Consider the following 27311-nt stretch of genomic DNA (forward strand, 5'->3'; position numbering starts at 1 on the left):
GAGGGACCAATCGGCAGGCGCAAAGCGCCTGCCGATTGGTCCCTCCGATTGTCTGTCGTGAGGAAGGGTCCAATCCGGACCCTTCCTCATCACGGACACATCCCGCCTCGGCAGGCCTTAGCGAATTATTAAGTCCGTGGCGCCACGGGCGGTTTAAAGATGAATGAATGAATGAATGAATGAATGAATGAATGAATGAATGAATGAATGAATGAATGAATGAATGAATGAATGAATGAATGTTATACAAGGTGACCACATTGGTCTGCAGAAGGACCACTAGAGTCAAGTCCAGTAGCACCTTAGAGACATCTAATGCGTTGAGCAGGGGGTTGTACTAGATGGCCTGTATGGCCCCTTCCAATTCTATGATTCTGTGATTCTGTGAAAGGAGCTTTGTCTTTCGAAAGCTTATACCCAAAAAATCCAGTCAGTTTCTAAGGTGCTGCTGGACTCAAACTGAGCACACACAAAAAAAAATTGAGTGCTATTGTGCTATAGTACAATAATATTAAAGCAATCTGTAACCATGATTTAATAGTTCCATTGAATTCCTAGCTTTCATTTTTAAAAAGGTAAGTCTTTAGTCTTTTTGATGCAGAGACATAATGGAAAATATACACTTTTCCTTTTATAACTCTGCAACAAAAAGATTTACTATTTTTAAAGCTGGGAATTCAGAGGAACTCGTAGATCATTGCAATAAATCATTGTAACTTTATAGGACTATAGTGAAATAGAAGAAGAGTTGGTTCTTATATGCCGCTTTTCCCTACCCGAAGGAGGCTCAAAGCGGCTTACAGTCACCTTCCCATTCCTCTCCCCACAACAGACACCCTGTGGGGTGGGTGAGGCTGAGAGAGCGCTGATATCACTGCCCGGTCAGAACAGTTTTATCAGTGCCATGGCGAGCCCAAGGTCCCCCAGCTGGTTGCATGTGGGGAGTGCAGAATCGAACCTGGCATGCCAGATTAGAAGTCCACACTCCTAACCACTACACCAAACTAGCTCTTAGCAATTACTATTTATTTTTTTAAAGGTTGTCAGTTGGTACCTGGGGGAAATGATGACCACAAAGCAGTGGTCCCCAACCACCAGGCCGTGGCCCCGTGCCGGGCCGCGAAGGCCCCAGCACGGGGCCACAGCTCCCTCTCCCTGCCCCCCCTGCAGTGAGAAACTTCCCAGGCTGCAAGGGAGAGGGAAGCACGGCCGCCGGCACAAACATACATTCGCAGCAGGTCCGCGCATGTGTGTTTGCGCAATGCGTGGCTGCAAACACACATGTGCGGACCTGCCGTGCATGCGTGTTTGCGGGCACGCATGGCACAGACGCGCATGCACGGACATGCTGCACATTTGCGCATGCGCGGCCTCGCATTTGCGGCTGCTGGATCCCCCCCCACTGGTCCGCAGCCTAAAAAAGGTTGCGGACCACTGCCACAAAGGACTGACAAAGATAAAGTGCACCTTTTTGTCCAGACAGCTTGGACCAGATTCTGGTTGTATCAAATAACATTTTAAAAAATAATATACTAAGAACAGGGATAACTTGAAAAATGAATGATTAGAGGTCAATATTATATAGATGCTCCAGTAAATTCCTCTGATCTTTGGAAGGCATGACAGAGAAAAACCTCCATATAGATGGCAGATCCCCGTATTGTACTGACAAGACAGGTGATATTTTAGTTGAATTTCTGAGATTTCATTTGCAATTTAATTTTCTCTTTGCTGGATACATGTAAATTTCTGAGGCTATACTTCTACACCCTCATACTTTGGGAGTAAGCTGTGATAAGATGTACTTCAGAGTTACTGTGCATAGTGCATAGGACTGGACTGCATGTATGATTTATCCTAAATCCAGCTGATATAGATTAAGCCCCTCATTCAGCTTAATGTAAGTAGACCAAGCATTTATTTGGTATGGGAAGGATGTCAGAAACATTGTGATGACCATTCCTCAGCATGGTGCTATTCAGAGAAGCGACCTTTGGCCCTGCCCTTCCTGTGGCTAAAAACACTTCAGTAGGGTTTCCCTGGGTGGTGGTAATTATAGCTCAGATCTATCAGACATCTTCTCTCTTGGGTCTAGACAGTGGTTTGTGCCGTTTGGCTTGTGACCTAAATATCCTCTGGAGAAGGGGACCTTTATTTCAGAAACCACTAGAAAACAGTGGTTCCAAATTTGTGTGGTTCCAAATTTGTTGGCTGGCAGATCCTGGTGTTTCTAAAGGGAGCCTCTTGCAGGGAGAGCTCAGCTCTGCACAGGGACATGCAACAGGTGCAAAAACCTAATATTTAAACCATATCAATATTTCTGGCCTTGCCCAATGCATTGTGTGTTGGGCATATGAAATGCTACCCAGTTGTATCTATATAGAAGATGAAAAGTGCCATGCTAGGCAGAGTTACACCCTTTTAAGTCTGGTGAAGTCAGCAGCCTCTGTTTGGGCTGATACTGACAATGTGAGGGATTTGAGCAATCAGTGGTCCAGGGTAGAAACGTAACCATTCCTATTAAATTTGCATGTTAGTGTGTTTGCTTTGCACACGGGGGATATTTCAGAGTGGGTTACAGGTGAGACAAAAAGGGCACTAACAAGGAGATGTGGCAAAATGTTCTATCACCTGTCTTTTTACCCCCTACTGCAACCATAGGTAGTACACATGTCAACACAGATGCTTTTCAAGGGGATAGTGAATGTGTAATAGTTAGGTGGAAGGAAAATTTCCCCTTGTTAAGACTGCCCACCATAAGAAGCATACAATGAGTTCTCATTCAGCCCCATAGAAGACAGTGGCCTAGGACAGTGGTCCCCAATCTTTTTATCACCGGGGACCGGTCAACGCTTGACAATTTTACTGAGGCCCCGGGGGGGGTAGTCTTTTGCCCAGGGACATTGCCGCCGCCTGAGCCCCTGCTCCACTTGCTTTCCCACCACACCCCTGACTTCCCACCGGCCACTGGTGGGCGCTGCCAGCAGCAGCTACCCAGTGCCACGGCAAGGGGGAGCCCCAGCCATGGCGGCCGCCGGAGAGCACCAAAGATGAGCCGGTGGCAGAGTGGCAGGGCAGCCCCCGAGGCAGCAGTCGGGGAGGAGGGTGAGGAGGAGCCGCGGCCTGGTACCAACTGATCCAAGGACCAGGACCGGTCCCCGGACCGGGGGTTGGGGACCACTGGCCTAGGACTTAATTATGATTAACTAGTCCCCTTAGTTCCATCAAGGCACAGTCACAATTCACTTCTGATGGACTGTGTTCCCCACATGGTGATGAGTAAAAAGCAAGCACAGCTATTTAAGCCCCTCTTTATATAAATATTGTCTGTGTACATAGCAGAAATGTGTTTCTGTATTCTCCTGATCCTGGCTCTACCTGCGAAGGCATGGTTGGAAGGGACAGAGGCAAACTGGTATTTTTAATTTCCGACTAAGAAAAGCTGTGTTGAGCACATAATGGTGGCAAGATACACACCATCCATTGCCTAATGAAAGGGAGTCCTTTTGCCAAGGAATGGTTGCTGGTGACAGGTGTGTCCCCAGATTGCCTGTGACAAAACAGGACTCCCCCGCTCCTTCCATGTGCCCCACCATGTGTTGACACTGGGAGGCAGCGCAGCCACAGGCTGTACCAGAAGAACAAGCCTCTGTGCTCTGAGCCCTCATAAACGACAGCTTTCCTGAGCCGACTGGAGGGCCTGGCAGGATGAATGCTTTCATGGCAACACCCTGATTCTACCTGCTTGACCCCCCCCCCACCATCCCAATGTCTTGCGTCCTGTTTAGAATGGTCAATGGCCATTGCCTTTGGATGTGCATATTTGTCTACTGCTGATACAGAGCCCTTCTGGGTTCCTATGACTGCTGTAGAATAGCAACTTGGGAGCAGGTCTCTAAAGTATTAGGGTACACGCACTCTAAAAGTGGGGAGGCAAGAAGGAGTAGAAGATTAGGGACTAACCCAACTGTGTGCAGCAGGCCTTTCGTGTAGGTGGCCTTGTTTTCTTACAAGACTAACCTGGGGTGGGACGTTTCAGGGAGGAGCTGAGAAACAGAAGAGCAGTCATTCTGGCTCACCTGCCTTCTCTGTCCTGTTTCCTGGGTTCTTTCAACTGTGGTAGAGAATGTAAATTGGCCCATGTCTCTCTAGAAGAGTGACTGGCTTTGTTGCTTGCACCTGTCTGGAGGGGTCCAGGGCTTCTGCCTGGGAGAGAGCCCTGTTGGTGCAGGGAAGGGAGCCAGCCTTTGACTGGTGTCAGGGCTGGGCTCTTCAGCCCTAGTTTACATTCCAAGGCTACAGTTTTACCCAACTTCAAATAAACACAGAGAGCACTCTTTAAAAGAAGAAACAAGCAGCAGGAGCATGGACAGCTTCCTGTCATGTTCTTGTGAAAGCAGCTGGACAGTTTCTCCCAGGTTCTTCTCATAAGCAGAGGCCCTCCAAGAAGGGAAGCAACATTGCTGGCTGCTCTCATTTACTGCAGGTATTTGATACTTCTGTCATCCACAGGTGGGCTTACAGAGGGATCTTGCAAGGGAAATCAAATGTATTCTCTACCTGTAGGACAATTCACCTGGACAATGAACTGGGAGAGGAGAAATGGACCAGATACATGTGTATTGATTGAGAGGTTGATTTGAGAGGAATGGGTTACAATTGAACAAAGAGGGATCTTTTCACCCCACTGTTGTTTTAGTGGAGGAGATATGGTCAAATAGAGATTATTTTCATCATCTTCTGTGTGACTGTGAAAGTGGATCCTAATGATGGGATGTTAGACATGTTTGCTGCTAGGCATCAGGATGTCTGGAAGTAAGTGTATGGTTTTTAGACAAATAATAAACACTTATTAACCTGATGAGTATGTTTTGCCAGATTATGACCAGAGTCAGGTAGGCATCTGGGGTTCAAATGGTTAGTTAAATACTGTGAGAATAGTTTTGGGGGATCTGAACCTGTGCCTTTGTCCCTGGAATTCCATGAATAGTTAGCATTGTTGGTCTTTTTTCCTGGGGCGGTTTTGTTTTTCTGTTTGTCCTAATTGCCACTGTAATGCTTTCTCAAGAATCTGTGTGTGATGTGAAAACTGCCACTCATGTATTATATTGTGCATACAAGACAGGGTATACTGTATATACTCTAGTATAAGCGGGTATATTTCTGGGCAAAGTCCATGGTGCAGCTAGCTACTGTTCATTTTACTGGGGCTTGTGCATGGGTGCCTTGGGTGTATCCTTGGGTGGGGTGCCTTGGGTGTATCCTTGGGTGTATAATGCTAAGCACTTTGTGTGTGCGAGTGTAAAGTGTTGTCAGGTTGGAGCCAATGTATGGAGACTCTGTAGAGTTTTCAAGGCAACAGATGAGCAGAGGGAGTTGGTCATTGCCTTCCTCTGTCTGCAGAGCAAACTGGACTTCCCATCCAAATTCTAACCAGGGCCGATTCTGCTTAGCTTCTGGGAATTGTACTAGCCTGGGCCAAGCAGGTCAGAGCAGTAAGCGCTTTACATAAGTGTTCTTAAAGCAGGCTTTAAATCGGGGCGTGTGGGAGGGTGTTAAATGCAAATGTGAAACCTACATTGGTGAGAACAATCTCAATCTCTTTTCTCCATTCTGTCCTATTTTAGTATTCATTTATGGTACAAACAGCTCAAGGCAGAGTTAGAGGTGATTTTAGAGGTGATGCTTATTAAATTTGCAGATGATACTAAACTGGGAGGGGTAGGAAACACATCTGAAGACAGCAATAGAATACAGGATGATCTTGATAGGCTCGAGAAGTGGGCTAAACTGAATAAAATGAAGTTCAATAGGGACAAATGTAAAGTTCTGCATTTAGATTGTTGTTGTTATGTGCGAAGTCGTGTCCAACCCATCGCGACTCCATGGACAATTATCCTCCAGGCCTTCCTGTCCTCTACCATTCCCCGGAATCCTACTGCTTCAGTTACTGCATCCAGCCACCTCATTCTCTGTCGTCCCCTTCTTCTTTTGTCCTCGATCGCTCCCAGCATTAGGCTCTTCTCCAGGGAGTCCTTCCTTCTCATGAGGTGGCCAAAGTATTTGAGTTTCATCTTCAGGATCTGGCCTTCTAAAGAGCAGTCAGGGCTGATCTCTAGGACTGACCGGTTTGTTCGCCTTGCAGTCCAAGGGACTCGCAAGAGTCTTCTCCAGCACCAGAGTTCAAAAGCCTCAATTCTTTGACGCTCGGTCTTCCTTATGGTCCAACTTTCGCAGCCATACATTGCAACTGGGAATACCATAGCCTTGACTAAACGCACTTTTGTTGGCAGGGTGATGTCTCTGCTTTTTAGGATGCTGTCTAGATTTGCCATAGCTTTCCTCCCGAGGAACAAGCGTCTTTTAATTTCTTTGCTGCAGTCCCCATCTGCAGTGATCTTGGAGCCCAGGAAAATAAAATCTGTCACTATCTCCATTTCTTCCCCATCTATTTGCCATGAATTGAGAGGGCCAGATGCCATGATCTTTGTTTTCTTGATGTTGAGTTTCAAGCCAACTTTTGCACTCTCCTCCTTCACCCGCATCAACAGGCTCTTTAGTTCCTCTTCACTGTCTGCCATTCTGCATTTAGGTAGGAAAAACCAAATATACCAATACTAGACGTAAAGCCCATATATAAAAATGGGCGGAACATGGGAATGGGCCGGGCTGGTACGTTTGCAGGCGTGGGCCTGGTTAGCCGGGTCGCACTTACCTGGGCCAGGCTTGTTGGAGGTGGGCGGCAGCGGCGAAGGAGGCGAGGTCTGCAGCAGGCGACCATGTGGCTCAGGGTGGGCGGCAAGGCCTGGGCGCAGTAGTGTCATCTGAATGGCTCCGCTTGGGCGTTGGGGATCGGGGTGGGGAGGGCGCGGGCGGTGGTGGCCAGGCAGCCAGAGTAGAAGCGAGGTCCATTTGCGGGGAAGGGCAGTCGCTGGGTGGAGGGAAAGTAATTTTCCCCAAGCCCAACGGCGTGGGGCGAGCCTCCTCCCTGGCGGCCATCCGGCTAGGATGGCGGCTCGGGAGGACTGGAGAATCTGTGGCGCAGCGTTCAGGAGACGGGCCAAGTGGCCAATAGGGAGGCGTGAATTAGCCACTTGGCCCTGGAGTGCCACTCGGAGGAGCGAATCAGGAGTTGCTTTGCGGCTCCTGATTCCCTCCTCCTAGTTTTTATCCCGGACAGGGCCCGCCCTAACTCCTCCCCAACAGCCCTTACCCTTTTATTTAATCCACTCCGCAGGATGTGGAGAAACTTGTCTTGGCAGTAGCATGTGCAAAAAGGATCTAGGAGTCTTAGTAGACCATACATCGAACATGAGTCAGCAGTGTGACTCAGTGGCTAAAAAGGCAAATGGGATTTTGGGCTGTATCAAATGGAGTATCGTGTCCAGATCACGGGAGGTGATGGTACCGCTTTACTCTGCTCTGGTTCGGCCTCACTTGGAATATGTGTTCAGTTTTGGGCACCCCAGTTGAAGAGGGATGTTGACAAACTGGAATGTGTCCAGAGGAAGGCAATAAAGATGGTGAGGGGTTTGGAGACCAAGACGTATGAAGAAAGGCTGGGGGAGCTTGGTCTGTTTAGCCTAGAGAGGAGATGACTGAGAGGGGATCTGATAACAATCTTCAAATATTTAAAATGGTGCCATATGGAGGATGGAGCAGAATTGTTCTTTCTTGCCCCAGAGGGACAGACCAGAACAAATGGGATGAAATTAATTCAAAAGGAATTCCATCTAAACATCTGGAAGAAGTTCCTGACAGAGCGGTTTCTCAGTGGAACAGGCTTCCTCGGGAGGTGGTGGGTTCTCCATCTTTGGAAATTTTTAAACAGAGGCTAGATAGCCATCTGACGGAGAGGCTGATTCTGTGAAGGCAAAGGGGTGGCAGGTTATAGTAGATGAGCGATTGGGATGTGAGTGTCCTGCATAGTGCAGGGGGCTGGACTAGATGACTCATGAGGGCTCTTCCAACTCTATGATTCTATGAGTATCAAATCAGCAGCATCAAGCAATAGCAGCTAGAAATTTGCTGACCGTAAGTCTCCAGACTAGGTGTCATACAGTAGGGGTGTTTTGTAGGGAGGGCCACAGATGTTAAGTTATTGTTCCCAATCAAAAACTTGGTGGAAGAGCTCTGTCTTACAGGCTTTGCAGAACTGTGCCAGCTCTGACAAGGCCTGGATCTCCTCCAGGAGCTCAGTCCAACAAGTGGAAGCCAGAACTGAAAATGTCCCAGCCCTGGTTGAGGTGAAACGTACTTCCTCGGGAACAGGGACCACCAACCAGTTGGAATTTGTAGAGCAGTGCTCTTCAGGAATCATAGATATGAATAGCTGGCATTCATGAAAGGCAATTGAAATATTTTGTAAGGTTGGAATTATTCTTGGTCCCAGAGCTTATTCCTCAGGAGTAACGTCATTTTCTGAAAAGATATGCATTCATTGCTATTGATGGGTATATCTGATCGGAGGATATCAGATCTGACTTGCTGACTCCAGTCTAGACTGAAAAGGGAGCATGACAGGTATTGAGCTGCTGTCAACCTCTATTGAGAAAACTCTTTGCATTGACACTTCCTTCCACAAAAGTGTGGGTTTTCCTGCAACAGCAAACTGTTAGGGATTTTGTCCGGCTGCACAATGTTTTAGAGAAGCCAACACGCTGACTGTGTTGTGTAAGTTGTGGGGAGCAGCTTTAGCGGTAGATAGGCAGATAAGAGCGGGCTTTAGGGTGGATGTTTGCAGAGAGAGCCCCATGGTGTCAATAGAACACCCTCCATGCTCCATGATGAGTGGCAACGGAATGATGCAAGTGCTCCTGGAGCTCACCTTGCAGCACTGAGGTCATGAAGCCCCAGAACAATATCTGTGCTGTGAGAAATTCCTCAGCTCATCACGCCCGTTTTGGAGGAAGTGGTTTGTTCCTCTTTCATACTCCAAATACAGTGACTGAATTTGCGTCACAGGTTAGAAGTTACAGCTTATTAGAGGAAGTTGAGGAACACTGAAAAGAAGAAACTCATCACCCATCTCTTGGATGTTTTTCTAGTGTGGTCTCCTTTTGAAATTCCCCAAATCCACCCTCAAAACCCATGATGGGCAATGATACATGGAATACACCATGGTCTTGGGGGGGGGGGGGGCTAAAAGGAAGGAAAGATGGAGACAAGAATGACAAGGAAAGGGAGGGGGCTCTTCTTTCTCTCTAGTACTTTTCTCCCAAACTTCTGAATGACAGGGAGAAAGGTCTCCATGCTTCCTGAACCATTGCAATAGACACCTTTATTGAACCCAAGATCTTATCCATGCAGTTCAGTCTCAAGTGAATACAAACAAATTGCTGTTTTTCCTATTTATCTCTGGAATGTGTTAACCATTTTCATAATGCTGTATGTTAATTTCACATTTTGCTTGCAAGTATGAACTGATTACTTCCTTTCCATGACATTGTACCTGCGAAAATGTACATGCACCCAAAAGCTCATACCTTGAATAAAACTTTGTTGGGTCTTAAAGGTGCCACGGGACTCAGCATTGGTTCTGCTGCTTCAGACCAACACGACTGCTCACCTGAACCTATTATTGTAATAGATGTTCTCTCTTTGTGAATTCAGGGTTGAGTTGAAATCCAGACCACTTTCCTTGTATTTACTAAGATGACTTCATCAAATCGAAGGACAGTGCGGTTAATTTTTTTTTGCTTATATGAGGATCCTGACAAAGGGATAATAAAAGTAGTCTATCTTCCAGGAAATCTGAATAAAAAAACAATAAGATGATTTTCTCTTCCTGCTGTTTTTAAAAATGCAAAGGGAGTGATAGGCAGAAGGTGTGTGTTAATGCTGAAGGGGGAATGGCAGGGGATTGGTCTGTGAAGGCTTGAAGGAGAATAACAAGAATACAATATTCATTGCAGCACAAAGCAGCAGCAGCAGCAGCAGCCTAGGGGTAGGCTGCTGAGATATGTGGGGAGGATTATGTTCACAAGAGAGTGGCCTCCCTCCTACTGCCACTTGTTCATACGACTTGCTGTCACCCAGAAATTCATTGACTATACAGAGAAAGATAGGCCTGGTGCCTGGACTTGTCGGTGTCATTTTGGACCTTCCAAATCCCTCAGTTCGCAGTATGTCATCAGCAAAACAACCTGGGAGTGAGAATAGAATGTGATTGCTGAAGTATGTGAATTAAATCACCCTGTGGCCTAATTGTTATGAATGTTTGCAGCTCAGTCTGTGACACCCTCTTCTGGCAAATGTTATTTATTTATTTGTGTGATTTATGGTTCCTGATGGGTAACCATGTTAAGTCTATAGTAAAAAACAAAATTTGAGTTCAGTAGCACCTTAAAAATTAACGTTGTTTTCCAGGGAATAAGCTTCCATGGGTCAAAGTTCACTTGGTCACCTATTGAGGAAGTGAAATTTTGATGAAGAGGTATGTTGAAGCAATAATGCCATGACCAGTCCTGTTGTATGTATCCACCCTCTCACGCCCTGTCTGCCTCGCACACACACAATGTTCTTTAAGTTGGCTGTTGATGTCAACTGCATGGGGGGCAATGAATGTGTATTTCTTTCTTGATACTTGTGCAGGAAATTCTGCCGCATTTCTGCTGAGAGCTACCTTTCACAGAGTTACGATGCTGTTGATTAAGGCACTTTCCAACAGATACCCTGAAAGTGATCCATGCTGTAGGCAGACACAAAGGAAACTTCTTGTATAGCATTTTTAACTGGCAAAAAGGAGGTGTAAAGCTATTAATGGGCCACCAGCCATCTGGTCACTTCAGAATGCCCTACATCTAAAATTTCACTCTAAATAAAGGTGATTTTGGTCAGGTTTCCAGCTGACTGTTGTAGGAAGGTGAAGGAGGAGAAAACTAAATTTAAGCATTCATTTGGAGTGCTCCTGAGATCTATTTAGTATGCTACCCCCTCTCACATCAGTTTGGGGATAATAAAATTAGTCTACTTTACAGAGTTGGATTACCTGTGGAGTAGAATAAAGCCCTCGGCAGAATTCTAAGTATTCTGACTTTCTCTTTGCTATTGGCTAAATGTTTCTAGTTCTCAGGATTATGGAGAACCACCTTTTGCTAAAGGATTAGGAAAAGGATTTAGGTCATGGTTGTCTTCTATTAACCTTTACATTGGGGATGGATGGAGTCACCTTCAAGCCTGTTGCATGTGCATGAACATAACCATTGTTAAGTACTTTTGTAGAGTTTACTCAAGAAGTTATTCTGTGCCTCTGTGTAGTTTAGACCCATCCTGTCCAGAAACTACACGATTATTTAACTTGATTGTTCAGAAAAAACGAGACAATTCAATTTCAAGCAAATCTCCAAAATATTGCATGTGTTTGCATAGTGATCCCTAAATGTCATCAGAGCTGATAATGCAGGCTACATATCTGCTACGTGTAGCTTGAACTGGTGCTGCCCTTTGTTAAACCCATGATGCAACAACCATCATAAAGGTATCTCAGCAGTTGTGCGAAAGAGGTCTCTGTTCCATGCATTGGGCTGATTATGCAGGATACTGCAGCTGTTCCTATGTGGGACCAATCCAGCCCAGGTAAGGAGTACTGAGAAATTTGGCTTTCTCAGAACTGATAGTGCATGCAAGTGCACCTCATTGTCTTTGTGCTTTTAGGAGCATGCCAAGTTCTCAACATCACTTGTAAAGTTTTGCTGCTTGGTCTCTTGATAGTGAGAAGAATGGGCTCTGTTTCAGAGATGCTCACAGTGGTCCCCCTTCACCAGAGGCCTGATCTTCTGGAATCCTGTGCTGACCTCATCAATGAAGAGTGGAAAAGGAGCAGGACTTCCCGCATCCACTCCCTGCAGAGATCCACCAATGACTTTCCCTTGTGCTTGGTTCTCATCAGAACTCCAAGGGTAGAGGAGGAGGTTGCTGAAGGGAAATTGGCCAAGAACCAGTGCCAGCTCCTGGGGCATGCCAGGCTATCCCGTGTGGTTGGCCACCCTAAAAGCTTATTTGTGGAGACAGTTGTGGTCTCCAAAGCTATTCGTGGAAAAGGTTACGGGAGGAAACTGATGGAAGCTGTTGAGAGTTATGCCAAGGCCCGTGGCTACAATCGTCTGCACCTCACTACTCATGACAAGCAGCATTTCTATGCCCACCTAGGCTACATGTTATCTAAGCCTGTTCAGTGTGCAGGGTTTGTGAGTTCTCTCATCCCTTGGGAATTTTTAGAGACCTTCTCTCCTCCTCAGCATGGAAGGGGACTTTCTGCAGGATCTGGGAAAAATTATCCAGGTGCATCCAATGGTAGCAAAGCTGGAGTAAATCTCCATCCATTGTCCCTTTCTGACCCCTCCTCCTCTTTACCCTCAGTAGTTCCACCACCACCTCCCCTTCCACTGTATCCTGTTTGCTCACCTGACTTAGTAGATGTTACCATTTCTTCCTATCCCCAACTAGCAGCTTCTTCCCACAGTTCCCTTTCCCAGCCCATTAATGCTACAGCTAGGCCATCCCAATCACACTCTGTCTTTGCAAATTCCTGTGGTGCCACAGCTCTCCCACCCCCTCCTCCACCGTTGCCTCCCCCTCCCCCTTCTGAGCTTCCACCTGTGACTCATTTGCCAGGCCTGACAAGTTCCTATAAAACAGCTGCCTTCTGCCCATCAGAGGGCAAAAGCCAGAATCAGATGTTTCTAGAAACACCATATCACGACCTCAAAGGGCAGTCCATATTTTGGATGGAGAAAGATATTTAATCTTTGCTTTGTGTGCCACTGTGATGAAGATGGATGGTAACTGGAGGAGAGAAGATGCTTTGGAAGAAAGCCTGGTTTGGATCTTATGAAATCTGATGAGTAGGAGCTATTTCTGTACTAGTAAGCCAACAAATTTGATCTCTTTAGAGAAGAACCCAAAGTGAAGCCATATGAGGGGAGAAAAGTGTCAGGACACAGATCCATATAGCTGAAATATATTTGAAAGCTTATCATACAATATCCATTGTACCTCAACTGCTGTTGCCATAGCCAAATGGAAGAGCTATATGAACAGTATACTGCAGATTGCTTGGCCTATGTCTGTTTTCCTTCTACCAATAAACAAATCACCTCTTGTTCTCAGTGCATTGTATTTCTACTTACCTAATACCATTTACTTCTTGTTTAACGTGTCATACTCTGTACTTATGTTTGGTTCAGATTTCCATTTGCTTCAGATCTCTAATTCCGTCCCATTACATTGCCTATTTATCTCACTCTGTTGATTGAATTAACATGCCTTGTGTAATCTGCCTTGAATCTCAGTGAGAAAGGCTGTAAATAATGTCAAAGAACTATAAATAACATCTCAAAATACACATTCCAGGGTTGGAAGGGACCTCAAAGGTCATCTAGTCCAACCCCCTGCAGAATACAGGAGACTCACAACTACCTGCCCACCCACAGTGACCCTAATTTCATGCCCAGACGATATCCCCCCCCCAAAAAAAATCAGAATCTCTTGCCAGTCTGGCCTGAGTACATTTGCCTCCCAACCCCTAAGTGGCGACTGGCATACAAGAAGGCCACAAGAGCCAAGCACTTATACAATCCCTTCTGCCCACCCACTTGCAATCTGCCTAAGTTCACAGAGTCAGCATTACTGTCAGATGGCTATCTAGCCTCTGTTTAAAAACTCCCAAAGAAGATTTCATCTCCCGAGGAAGCCTGTTCTGCTGAGGAACTGCTCTGTCAGAAACTTCTGAATGTTTAGCTGAAAATTATTTTGAATTAATTTCAACCCATTGGTTCTGGTCCAACCCTCTGGGGCAACAGAAAACTCTACTCCATCCTTTATGTGATGGAGTACTTGAAGATGGCTTCAAGTACTCGAAGATGGCTATCGTATCACCTCTTAGTCATTTTCTCTCCAGGCTAAACAGACCAAGCTCTCTCAACCTTTTTTCATAGGACTTGGTCTCCAAACTCCTCACCATCTTGGTTGCCCTCCTCTAGACTCCCTCCAGTTTGCCTACATCCTTCTTTAATTGTGGTGCCCAAAACTAAACATGGTACTCTAAATGAGTAACTAGAGCAAAGTGGTACTATAACTTCACACGATCTGAATACTTTTGATATAGCCCAAAATCCAGTTTGTCTTTTTAGCCTCCACACTGCTGACTCATGTTCAGTGTATGGTCTAATAAGACTCCTGGATCCTTTTCACACATATTACTGCCAAGACAAGCCTCCCCCATCCTATAGTGATGCATCTGATGTTTCCTACCTAAATACAGAACTTTATCATTATTGAAATTCATTTTATTCGTTTTAGCCTAGTTTTCCAGCTTGTCAAGGTAATCCTGTATCCTGATTCTGTATTCTGCTGTGTTTGCTACCCTGCCCAGTTTAGTATCATCTGCAAATTTAATAAGTACCCCCTCTATTGCTTCATCCAAATCATTTATAAATATGTTGAACAACACAGGGCTCAAGACATATCCCTGAGGCACTCCACTTGTTACCCCTCTCCAAGAGGATGCATTTTGTTACCCCTCTCCATTGGATGCATTTTGTAAACTTATTGATCCACCTAATAGTAATAGGATCCATGCCACATTTTAAAAACTTGTCAACAAGAATCAAGAGCTTTACTGAAATTGAGAAACTCTGTCCACAGCATATTAGAATATTGTTAAAACAAGCCTGCCCTTCATAAATCTATCCACTCCTAAGCTGAAACTACTATAATGTTAAAAAAATTGTTTTTAACGTAGGTTTATTGCACCTAGAAGAACAAGACTTGTTGCAGACGAATCAGTACAGCTTCTGTAAAGAAAAATTCTGCCTCATCAACCTCTTAGACTTGAGTGTGTCAACAAACAATATAGGTAGGGATTACCTAGTAGACAATAGATAATTGGGCTTCCCGAAAGGCGCCTCACCAAAAACCTTTGAATAAACAGTCATGGAATAAGGGTGCAGGTCCTTTAATGAATTAGTAACTAATTAAAAAAGGGAATTAAAGCACAGTTTTGTATTGGGGAAGTGAGGTCTGCTGGGGATCTGAGTTGGGACTGCAGCTATTTAATTTCTTCATAATTGACCTGGAAGTGGGGATGAATAATGAAGCAGCAAAGGTTATAACTGACCCTGTGTCATTCGCAATATTGAAAACAGCTCTAAAAGAACCTCTCCAATTGTGTGAATGGACAATGGAATGGCAGATGAAAATCACTGAAGTGCAAAGTGTCCAGAGAAGAAATCTAGTTTCACATATATTGTGATGGGGGTTGAACTGGTGGAGATGGAGCAAGAAAAAAATTGTGGACTTGTGGTAGGTAATGTGCAGTGGCCATAAAAGGAAATTTCTTCCTACCGATCCTCAGGAACGAGAATTAAACTGCCAGTACTACCCGATTTTGATAGCGAACCTATTTTTCTTCCTTAAAATCTGCTTCAGAGTTCAATCCCAATGGTTTCATAAACTTGTTTGACTGCCACAGCTCTGCCTTTATGCATACCACAAGTGCGACCACATTTAGAATGCTGTGTGTACAGTTCTGTTTGCTGAATCTCACAAAGGATATGGAAGAGGTGGGAAAAAGGCAGATAAGGCAACCAAAATTGGAAACCCCTGCCCTGTGAGGCAAGGCTAAAGCATTTGGAACTGTTTAGTTTAGGGGGGGGGGAGATGACTGAGAAATGTTCACCCTTAATACTGTGGCAATAATTGACAGTAGATTCAAGACAGACAAACGTACTGCTTCATACAGTGTGCTTGCGCCATAAGATTTAGTAATGCCCACTGCCTGAAAGTGCTTAAATCAGAATTGAATAGGCCCCTATTTATACGTTCCTAAACCTCTCCCATCCCTTCGGCCAAAAAACCTACAATACCCCTGCCGCAAACCTACTACCAGGCAAGACACTCTCCCATCCATCCTTTCTAGCGCCTGTTGTATTCACAAGTACAATGGGCTTTAAATCTAGTTTCTGAATAAATAACCATGGTTTGCTTGTAGGGATGTCATTCCCCAGGTAGAACACATCTGGTATTAGGGGATGAATTTCTAGGTTGGAAGCAGTGATTTGCTGGCATAACAGGAATCTCCCATTTTAGTAACTAATTCCTGTCAGGGTCCGCAGGGTCTTTGCCACGCTTCGGGTCCACCACGTTGTTCGGTGAGGGAGACCCGGGACTAGAAGGCTTTATCAGCAGGAAACAGCGTCTCAGAATGGAGTCGGTTTTCTCTCTCCCGCTCCTGGGTTCAGGGTAGTTCCTTCACTACACCTCCAACCCCATCTCCTCATTGACGCTTCCTTAAGTAGCCTCTCTAGCCCCTGTCTCCACCCTCCGGGCTTCTCAGGAGGACCTCACCCTTCCGGGACTCCGCGTCTCTCCGCCACCGCCCCGCCCTGGGTTTCTCCCTTGCTCTCCCCGCTTGTACTGACTACCCCAGTGCTTCCTTTTCCCCCACCCCCGGTGAACTGATTCCCAACGTCTCCTTAGGTAAGTCTCTTATCCAAAGAGGGTCTGTCGGGATCTCTTCCTCTGTAGCTTCCTTTCCTAGGTTTCTGTTCCTATCTTCACGCTCCTTCTCTGGACCCCCCGCGTTGCCCAAACTAGTCGTTCTCAACAATTCCCATCCCCTTTACCTGACACCTGAGGTCTTCAGATGGCTTCTTTTGAAAAGGAATTGAGGGTTATGCCCTTCTACAGAATTATCCTTTCTCCAGCTATTTATTATTATTTATTATTTATTAGATTTGTATGACCACCACTCTTGGAGAACCAGCTCACGGTGGTTTACCATATTTCAGGTACAAATCAATACATTAAAACCATTAAAATCCCCATAGAACAATAACTCACAAAGATAGCGATATAATGATTAACAACAGTTCCAACGCAGGCTCACTGGATGGGCAAAAAAAAAGGCAGGCAGATGGATAATTGGGCATAGGATGGATCAATCTGGGAATCCAGGCCAGTCTAATAGTGGCCTCTGTCCCTAAGGGAGAGGAGGCCTGATCTTAGCCCCTGGGCCACCACCCGGCTTCAGACAAACACCTGGTGGAAGAGCCCCGTTTTTCAGGCCCTGCGGAACTCAGAGAGCTCTGACAGGGCCCACATCTCTTCAGGGAGCTCATTCCACCAAAAAGGCCCTGGCCCTTGTGGAGGTCAGGCGTGCCTCCCGGTGTCCTGGGATCATCAGCAGATTCTGACCCGCAGAGTGAAGTGCCCTGCGGAGGGCATAAGGAGGTAGGCGGTCCCTCAAATATGGAGGTTTTATAGTCCTCAAAAATGGTTGGATTACTTTATTATTGTAAAACAATGCAAACATTGTCCTGTCAAATTAAGCTATATTGCTGTGAGCATTGTAAACCGAATGTCAGTTAGCTGTCATCCTAAATATTGGGCCTGAGTGTTGGGGGGTCGGAACTTAAAATCCAGATCAGTACAAACTGGTAAATTAAGTAACATTTAAACATACTGGATTTGCATCCTCGATCCCCCCCCCCCCCCGGTTTCAACTTGATTTATGACATGCATCATGTCCAGGGTACTAGGAGTCCAGAACTCAATTGAGCCTTGAGGCAGGTTTTGTGGCTCATTCTCAAGCCAACCAGTTGAACTCCATCACCAGGCCTCACATTTGATGGCTTCTTATAAATTGCTGTGCCTGCCTTCTTGTGGTCACTCCTGAAAATATAAATTAGGGATGAGTGGCAATCTTACAGCAACAGCTGAACTGCATTTTGCATTTTTTTACATAGTTTATGGGGTTTTTAAAGTGTGATGAATCTCTTTGAAGCCACAGGCAGCCTCTGTGACTGCATATATTTGCAGAGACCATGTGGTGCAATACCTCACAGTGTGTAGAAGTACACACATGTACACGCACATGCACATATATACATTACTATAAATATCACAAGCTTTGTCTGGTCTTCATAATCAATTGTATTCCAATACTCTTATGGACAAATAAAAACTGCTGCTGTTTCCTTTCCGTCAGTTCTTACATACTGCAATTTCTCTGTCACCATAGTTAACCAACATTTCCTGAGCCAGATTTCAAATGGCCTGCAGTCAGTAACCTTGCAGACGCCACGACATTTCTTAAGAAGATTACTCAACTTGGCCAAATATTCCATTCTATGAACTATGATTTCACTTCATGCTTTACGTATTCTTTTCCAGAATTGCTTACTGCAGGCAGAGTCCACAGTATTGGGCAGAATGACCCTTTCTCCTGAGAGCATCACCAGCATCAGTCAGAGACATGATCCAATCCTTTAAAAATTTTTAAATAGGAATATAATGCCACCTAAACATTAATTTCAGGCCATTTTCCCTTATATTAAGTTTGCTGAACTGGCTGAGATGTTACATTTCCCCCCACCTATCTGGTTTGGATCATATTGATCTTTTTATCAATAATACTAGTGTTCAATGTGATATCATCATGTATCACCATGTGACTTCACTAGAAGTCACCCATGATATCATCAGGCTTCACCCATTGACCGATTATGTATGAGGTGGAAAGGCCGGGCTGGTGGTGGCATGACAATGAGGCTAATCCCTGTGTATGCATGACATCGGCACCAACCTGGCCTCCTCCCTGTCCTTGCCCAAATCTGGGCCTTAGATGGCCTGTGGCAAAGGAATGCTGATTCTTCTCCCTTTGTTGCCATGGCCACCATCTGAGGCTAGGCTAGGGCAGGCCCGTGTACACATGCCTGTGCTAATGTCGCTGGGGGTAGACCTGATCATCCTCACCCGGCTCTGCGGCATTGCATGGTGCTGTGAGGGTGACTGGGGCGGTGTGTGCTATTGTGCAGGAAGGTGGAATTGCAGTTTCCCACTATCCCACCTTCCTGTACACTGGACACCCACCCCACCCCCGCAGCAGAACCGTCTTGCTGCAGTGTTCCTTGGGGGGGGGGGGGATGCATTTCAGCGCAGAGCTGTTCTGTCATTGAAATGTGTCCCCCATGCATCCTCTGTAAACGGTACAGCCGCTGCTGTGCATAATCAACCATTGAATCTAAGGGTTTTGGATGATGGAGATCAAGCAGCCCTCCTCAGCATAGCATTATCTTCCCCACAGAAATTCTTGGTGGTGTCCTGGCTGACAGTCACCCAAGAGAACAATAACCTTAACAATCTGAATCAGCCAAGTCACATGTGTCTTAGATATCACTTATACTGGTCTTACTTTCTGTATATAATTTTTCATTTTCCATTATAGCCATTGAGAGCTGGACAGCAGGATGGCTTTGACTGCCAGGCAGGAAGCAGCAATCTCTCTGTCTGAGCTCCACACCCAATGCAGCAATTTGGTGCAGGGTGGCTGTAATTCACTACACAGAAGGGGTGGGCATATGACCATTTTAACCTGGGTCCCACAGCCGGGCCAAAATGTGGATTGTCCAGTCAAATTCACTAAGATCATCCAATGTCTTTTAAAATTTAAAAAGCACCCATGGTGGAGGAAGAAATTTGGATTGTTGTAGTACTACAAGAGGGAGGCCCTAGGGCTGATCCATTCCTAGAAAAGGGTGGTGGGCCTGTATACAACAGTAATCCAATACATTTTAATAAACATAAAGCTTTTAGTGAAATCACATAAGCATCCTAATAATAAAGTTTTGCTTATGCTCCTTACACAGCCCATCTGGCCAAGCTTTGTTGTATGCCAGGACTGGTCAAGTAAGGCACTCTATTGGTGGCCAGTGGAACTCTGACCTGGTCCATCTTTGGCCCTCTTCTTTGTAAGACTGCTGACATAACTATCTCTGGCCCTTGTCTGTTCCTTCTTCACTTCTTTAATTCTTCCCCTTTATCCTCCAGAATGAGGGTGCACCAAGTTCTCGCTTGATATCATATGTTCCCTGTGGATATCTTTGTTGTTCTTTCTCAAGCTCATCAACTCTCACCATCCTTGGCTGTTTTAGGGTTGTTGCTTCTTTAGTTTGCTGTGCTGGCTAGGCAGGATGCAGAGGCTATATGGAGAGGTTCAAGCACATCATGTGCAGTGGAACAAGCTGTTCTAGGACCAGAGTGTTGAGTCCTTGGTCTTTGACCTCCTTTTACATTTTACTAATTCTTACCAGAATGCTCTGCCTCTAAATTTTGGTTTAAAAATTTAAAGCTAGAGTTACTGGATACACAGGATTGTCCAGGGATTATTTATTTTTTAAATTTATTATTAAATGTATAGACTGCAACAGACTTGGGCCTTGGTCTTGCAGAGTTAGAAGCCAGCACAAGGATTTAATGAAGTATATTCTATTAGCATCCAGTTTTAGACCATCAATCTGTACCCTGAGTCTCACATCTCGCTTACTTTAATTAGTAGGCAGAGCTATGGAAATATAGCTGGCCTGCGAGACCTTGTGTCACCTAGTTTGGATATGGCACATTCTCAAGTTTACATTTCTGGGTGAACCTTCATTGAATCAGAGTGTATTTTGCAATTATGTGGATGAATGCTGGTTTCATAAAAGCCAAAGGATTTCCTTCCCAAATACTTATGCTATCTGGTTTGCAAGCTAAGGTATTGTAAACTTCCCAGTGGGTATTCAACAGCTGAGCAACCTATTTTGTAATAACAGGTTTCAGTAAAATGAGCTCTTTTGCCAGCTGTCTGCTCTTAAAACTTAATAGTGGTGGGAAGCGATGTGTTTTCATCTGTGGATTAATGAGGCTGTGTTGTGTAAAGTGAAATGTCTTGGCAGTAAGCCTGATGAGAAGACTGGACAGAGTCTTAAACAGCTCTTCTCTTTCCTACCTGACTCTGAAATTTCCGCTGTAAACAGAATCTAAGGTCATTGACTCGTACAGAATTGTGACTGTTCTGTGCCAATTAAAAATGGCAGTTCATTTCAGTTCTTTGGGTCTTTTGAAGTATATCACATGACATGCAAATAGGACACTGGCTTCTTGTAGTGCAATCGGCATTGTTGTCTCTGTTAAAATGTCAGGGAAATAAACTGACCGCCATTATCTTTTCCTCTGGGGAGATGAAAATATTTCTCACTTTCTTCTCATGCTCTCAATGTTTAAGGAATTTTAGTTGATTAATCAGTTCAAAGGTAGAGAAGTAATATCTAAATAAATTTGCATGTTCTGGAAACTTCAGTGGAAGTTTTTTTTGAATTACTGGATGTGTAAGATAGCTTACAATTTAATACATAAAAACTGCTGGGTAGTGTAGTGAAAGGCACTATATTATAATTCTATATTTTCAATATTTAATTTGTTTTCCCAGTTATAGGACATACCAGAATCAAAAAAGCTGGAAAAAAGAAAAAATGTCCCATCACTGCTTAATAAACCCCCTCCTCCACGCTAATGAAAGCTTCAGTGAATTCACCTACTGATTAAACTGAATAAAACGTGCATCCCTTCTCTTTGTTGTTGTAAAGTTGACTAATGAACAAATTAGTTTTCGTGTTTTCTGGTGGAGGTGCCCCAATGCCATATGTTACCAAAAATGCATGTAAAAAGTTCACCTTGGGACAGTCTTTCTCAGTCTTTTTACCACTGAGAAACCCCTGAAACATTATTCAGGCTTCGAGAAACCCCAGAAGTGGTACTACCATGCAGAATATGTTCAGGAAACACCTGGGGCTTTCCCCTTCCCATTCCCTCCAGTCTCATCATTGGCCATTGGGGGGGGGGGTCGACATGACCATATGTGGTTATATCACCTGATAAATATATAGCAATTTTTAAAACTATATAAAAATTAACTTCCACTCATTCAGGAAACCCTTCAAGACCCATCAAGAAACCCCAGGGTTTCATGAAACCCTGGTTTAGAAAGTCTGGTCTAGCTTTGCAGAGTCCTTTGCTTCAGTACCTAGACTTTAGCAGAATATTCTCAGTTAATCTTCGAGATGTCTGTACCCCACAGGAAACACAAAGAGGATTGTTACTATGAGAAAACATTACAGTAGCAGTAACAGATGTGAATAGCAGAGTCTGCAATACAGCATAAGAGAGACAGGCTATGAGTAAGGATTCCAGAAGGTGAGCCATTTTGGCGTTTTACAGCAAAAATAAAGGCCTGTTGGCACCTTAAAAACTAACAATATTTTATTCCAGCATAAACTTTTGTGTAATAAACAGATCCTCACTGTGCGGTCATTTTATGTAAGAGGTATGAAAGAAAAACAAATATCTTGTTTGTGTTTTCCTGAATAAAATGAGTACACAGTTAGAATCCATTCATTGCATCTGGAACAATTGGCTGTAGTCCATAAGAGTTTGATCTTAAATAAAAGGTTAAATTTGAAGGTGCCATAAGACAGTGGTCCCCAACCTTTTTATCACCGGGGACCGGTCAACACTTGACAATTTTACTGAGGCCTGGGGGGGGGGGTAGTCTTTTGCTGAGGGATGTCACCGCCGCTGCCTGAGCCCCTGCTCCACTTGCTTTCCCGCCAGTGCCCCTGACTTCCCGCTGCCCACCGGGGGGTGCTGCTAGCAGCAGCTGCACAGTGCCACGCCAAGGAGGAACCCCAGCCATGGCGGAAGCTGGAGAGCATCAAAAGTGAGCCGGCGGCAGAGTGGCAGGGCAGCCCCCGAGGCAGCAGCCAGGGAGGAGGATGATAAGGAGCTGCGGCCCGGTACCGACTGAGCAACGGACCGGTACCGGTCTCCGGACCAGGGGTTGGGACCACTGCCATAAGACTTCTGTTTATGTTAGGAGACAGGATATATAACTACAGATAGGAAATTCTGTGATACAGGCAGGTGATGCCTGGAATATTCTAAAGGGGGGAAAAAGCACTGGTTTAGAGCTAGCATTAAGGATCCCTCTGTGATAGCAAATTCCTGCCTATCTGTGAACTGCCCAATCTGAGAAAGCTTGAACATGAATCCTAACAGCCCTTCCCTTGCAAGGGATTGTGTGTGTGATGATAACTGGAGCTTTAAGATAAACAGCCTAATCATGAACCAACATCAGTTGGATAGGCTGAATCTTCTAATAAACCCTTTTAAAAAATTCTTCCCAAAGAACACTTGGAAAGCATTCAAAAGCCCAATATAGAGCCAACTGGCAACAAACAGTTAAACAGAAGACAGATCCTAGCATGCAGTTTCTTAGGCTTAGTGTTCTTTCAGACTACAGTGGAAATTGAAGCAAAGGAGGGATGACACAGAGCAAACAAGTCCAAACCAACAGTGGAAGCAGCCCAGACTGGACATTTGTGCCTCTCCATTGTGGAAAAGTACTTGGTTGTTTAAAGCAATCCTTCCTAGTATTTTAAACACCTCCTTTGCTCACAAATTCGGTAACTTTGTGTAATTTTAACAGACCAACCACCTGTTTGCTACACAGCTACAATCTTCTGGGGGTTCAGTTTTTGCCTTCATAAATTTAATTCACAAAGTTAAATCCTTTAAAGCCATCTTCCCTGAGGCATTTAGCCCAGCATAACAGCATCAACATGCTAGGGCAGAGGTCCCTAATGTTCCTTAGCCTGTTGGGCGCTTTTGGGATTTTGAAGGTGGGATTGGGCCAATCATGAAATGGCTGCCATGAGGTGCTGGGGCCAGTCACAAGATATGTGGAGTCTGCATGCCAGGCATTCTGCTGTGATTGTCTCTGAAAGCAAAAGGATTGTGCCTCCTCTTCTGAAGCATTTATTGCTCCTTAGAGGTGGGGGAAATCAGGACTGACTCTTTGCTTTTGGGGAAAAGAAGGCTTTGCTGAAGAAGCAAATGGGTGCCAGGAAACCACCAGGTGAATGCCATAGTTCCCACAAGTGCCACAGTTGGTGATCACTGTGCTAGGGTAAGCAGTGGTGTTTTAAATACATGGTATTCTGAGATCCCCAGGTTAAAAATGCAGCTTGGAAACTACCTTGGAACTGTGTGATGAGAGTGTCAACTAGTTAATGGGGGTAAATAAATCAAGGAGCAATACATTTTAGTCTCTCCTTCCTTCCCTTTCTCCCTGGTAGGACATACATTCATAAGCAAAGCAGGAAAGGCCTTCAAAGATATCTTGGACTGTTACATCCACCATGATCCTGAAAAGAGCCACCTGGGTTTCCATCATCTTCTGCCTTGGAGCCTCGCAGCACTTGAAAGAACATAGCTGGGGCCAGGTCCCTGCTGGTCCCATTTTCCAAAACGAGCCATTTGTTGTGGTATGGAACTTGCCTACAGCAAGATGTGAAGAACGTTTTGGGATTGCCTTACCTCTTGGAGATTATGGTATTATTGAGAATAAAGGCAATGCATTTCGTGGCCAGAATATGACTATCTTTTACAAAAACAAGTTTGGACTCTATCCCTACATCTCCTCTGCGGGTGAATGGAATAACGGTGGAATACCTCAGAAAGCAGATCTCAAGGAACACCTGGAGAGGGCCTCAAAAGAAGCTGCAGAACTTTTGCACCCTGATTTCCAAGGCCTGGCTGTGGTTGACTGGGAAGAGTGGCGGCCTCTCTGGAGAAGGAACTGGGGGCCCAAGACTGTGTACAGGGAGGCCTCTGAACAATGGGTGCAGGAAAGATTCCCAGATCTGCCTGCTAAGGAACGATCCTACTTGGCAGAGAGAGAGTTTGAACAGGCTGCTAAAGTGTTCATGGCTAGAACATTGACTGTGGGGAAGGAGCTGAGGCCACGGGGACTCTGGGGCTTCTATCACTTCCCTGATTGCTTCAATGGCAACTGGGAGAAAGAAAAGAATTACTCTGGCCATTGCCACCCCAAGGAGGTCCAGTGGAATGATCGACTCCAGTGGCTCTGGGAAGCTTCATCGGCCCTCTTTCCCAGCATCTATCTCCCTCCAAAGCTCCCATTATCTAAACACCAGCACTATGTTCACTACCGCCTAAGAGAGGCCTTCCAGGTGGCACAGTCTGATCTGAAGCCACCCATTCCTGTGATTGCATATTCCCGGATCTCCTACAGACACTCCCCGAGGTACCTTGCTGAGGTAAGAACTGATCAGAGATGCTAAGTGTGCATGCAGCAAGTGGCGATTCGTCCATGCAGCTGGATGCTAGCTAACATTGTTATCTGGAACAAACACTTGCTTCCTTGGTAAACTTACCGTCCATTGGTAGGTAGATTATTTATTCTATTTTTATCCTGCTCTTTCTCAAACACAATAGTTCAGGATGAGATACATAGCTCCTCTCCTCCAGTGTATCCTCTCAGGTGGTTAAAGAAAATGAAATTTGGATTGGCCTCTGCTACCCACCCACCCCTTTCCCAACTTGGTGTCATGGTTAAGAGTGATGGCCTCTCGTCTGGAGAACCAGCCTTGTTTCCCCCCTCTTCCACATGAAGCAGCTGGGTGACCTTGGACCAGTCAGAGTTCTCTCCACCTCACCTACCTCACAGGGTGTCTGTTATGACTGTTAACCACTTTGAGACTCCTTGGGGCAGAGAAAAGTAGGGTACAAAAAGCCAGCTTCTCTCCTCTAGTGCTCCATGCACATATAAGCATTCAGGTTTCACGAGCCTTCAACGGGACTAATAATGTCTTGAAAACAGTGGGGAGGGGGCAGGAGCTCCTATTCCCCCTCTGCTGCACTCTTGATCAGACCCCTATGGTTGCCAACTCTGGTTTGGGAAATTCTTGGAGATTTGGGGGAAGATCCTGGCAAGGTGAAGTTTGGGAATGAGAGGGTTCAGTGCCACAGAGTCCATCCTCTAAAGCAGCCATTTCCCCCCAGGAAAATCCATCTCTGGAGTCTGGAGATCAGATATGATTTTGGGAGTTCTGCAGCCCCCACCTGGAGCCTGGCAACCCTGTTTACAATACTTTCACATGGAGTTGCCATCAGGGACTCATAGCTTCAATATGGCTGCACAACAGACACCCTGTGAGATATGTGCGGCAGAGAGAGCTCTGAAAGAAACTGCTCTGTGACAACGGCTCTAACAATTGTGACTAACCCAAGGTCACCCAGCTGGCTGTATGTGGGAAAGTGGAGTCTTAAACCTGGCTCTCCAGATTAGAAGCCACCACTCTTAACCACTACACCAGGCTGGCTCTCTTTGAAGCATTAGATAGAGGAAGGGATAAAGAACTGGCAGCTATGGCAAAGGAAAGCGAATTCCCTCGTGGAAGCCCCCGCCCCTGGATTTCAAGCCTTTGCCACATGCTGATGGTGAAAACTAAAAATTTGTTTTCTGATTTTAAAGGAAAGCTGATATTCTTGGGCCAAACTAAACCTGGTAGTGGGATATTTGTGACTGTTTTTTCCTGGCATTAATGCCCCCCCGCCCGAAAATAACAGCTGCAGAGGAACCCAATTCAGATTGGTGCTGCAGTGTATAGAGATGTTTAAACCTTCCTCTCTGTGCCATTGTGCTGACTGAAACTGCCTCCCCCAAGCTGTTATTCACCCTGAATATAATAATAATAATAATAATAATAACAATAATAATAATAATAATAATAATAATAATAATTTTATTTTTATAGCCCACCCTGGTTGACGCTAATGAAAAAAGTCAAGGTAGAATCTGCTGGCATTCTGTATATATCATTAGAGTCAATGGTATATAACTGTTTCCTGTAATTTTGGTTGCGCAAATGTCTTGACCAAGCACATGCCGTCTAAAGGTAAAGTGTACTGTCAGGTTGCAGCTCACTCATGGTGAACGCATGGAGTTTCCCCTCATGGGAAACAACAGATTACCATTGCCTTCCTTGGCATAACAGCCTCCCTCCGTTATTCGGTGGTCTCCCATCCAAGTACCAATCCTGCTCCCCTTCCAAGATAGCCTAGGCTATTAGGGCTACTTCATACTACATGCAAGTTATAGCTGACTTACGTTGACCCCTGGTGAGGTTTCCAAGTCAAGAGACGTTCAGAGGTTGTTTGCCATTGCCTGCCTCTTCCTGGCAAGCCTGGTATTCCTTGGTGGTCTCCCATCCAACTATTAACAGGGCCATCCATCCCTTCTGAGATCTGACATGATCATGCTGACCTTGGCTATGGAGGTCAGGGCCCATGCTGACTGCCACCACAAGGAGTTCCTAGAACTGGTTAGGGAAAGATGATTGGTGGATCCCTGCTTTCCCACAGCTGGCCAGGGGAACACTCCATGGCCATTGCCTTCGTTCTCTCCCCCATATGGTTCAGAAGTGCTATCCTCCTCAGTCCACCACTGGTCTATTTACATCCCGTGTGAATGCGCGCGAGAGAGAATATCTCATTTAATTAATAAGTGGAGATCATTGGAACACTGACAGCTTGTGAGTTGGAGAGGAGCCGCCGGTCCATAGGGCAGTGATAAAGAAGAAACAGGCAGACAAGTCTGACTGTTTTTTGGAACATTACAAAGCCTTGCA

The 27311-nt window shown here is 45.3% G+C and overlaps 2 protein-coding genes across 4 annotated transcripts in view; both read left to right on the top strand.

Annotated features, from left to right (window-relative positions):
* HYAL1 (hyaluronidase 1) overlaps nt 1-11939 on the top strand; it is a 33163-nt gene extending 21224 nt beyond the window's left edge. The window contains exons 4-5 of the mRNA XM_077325976.1: nt 10369-10435; nt 11713-11939. Coding sequence (XP_077182091.1) covers nt 10369-10428 — 60 coding nt within the window. The 3' untranslated portion in view covers nt 10429-10435; nt 11713-11939. The remainder of the gene's footprint in view (nt 1-10368; nt 10436-11712) is intronic.
* HYAL3 (hyaluronidase 3) overlaps nt 1-27311 on the top strand; it is a 43577-nt gene that overhangs the window by 13210 nt on the left and 3056 nt on the right. For 2 of the 3 annotated variants that reach the window (XM_077325973.1, XM_077325971.1), the window contains exon 2: nt 23955-24938. In XM_077325973.1, the coding sequence (XP_077182088.1) occupies nt 24018-24938 (921 nt within the window). In that variant the 5' untranslated portion in view covers nt 23955-24017. Of the gene's footprint in view, nt 1-946; nt 4487-23954; nt 24939-27311 lie in introns of those variants that run through there. The other variant, XM_077325972.1, reaches the window with a different exon arrangement.

This window comes from Paroedura picta, chromosome 3 (genome assembly GCF_049243985.1).
Source record: "Paroedura picta isolate Pp20150507F chromosome 3, Ppicta_v3.0, whole genome shotgun sequence".
NCBI lineage: Eukaryota > Metazoa > Chordata > Lepidosauria > Squamata > Gekkonidae > Paroedura > Paroedura picta.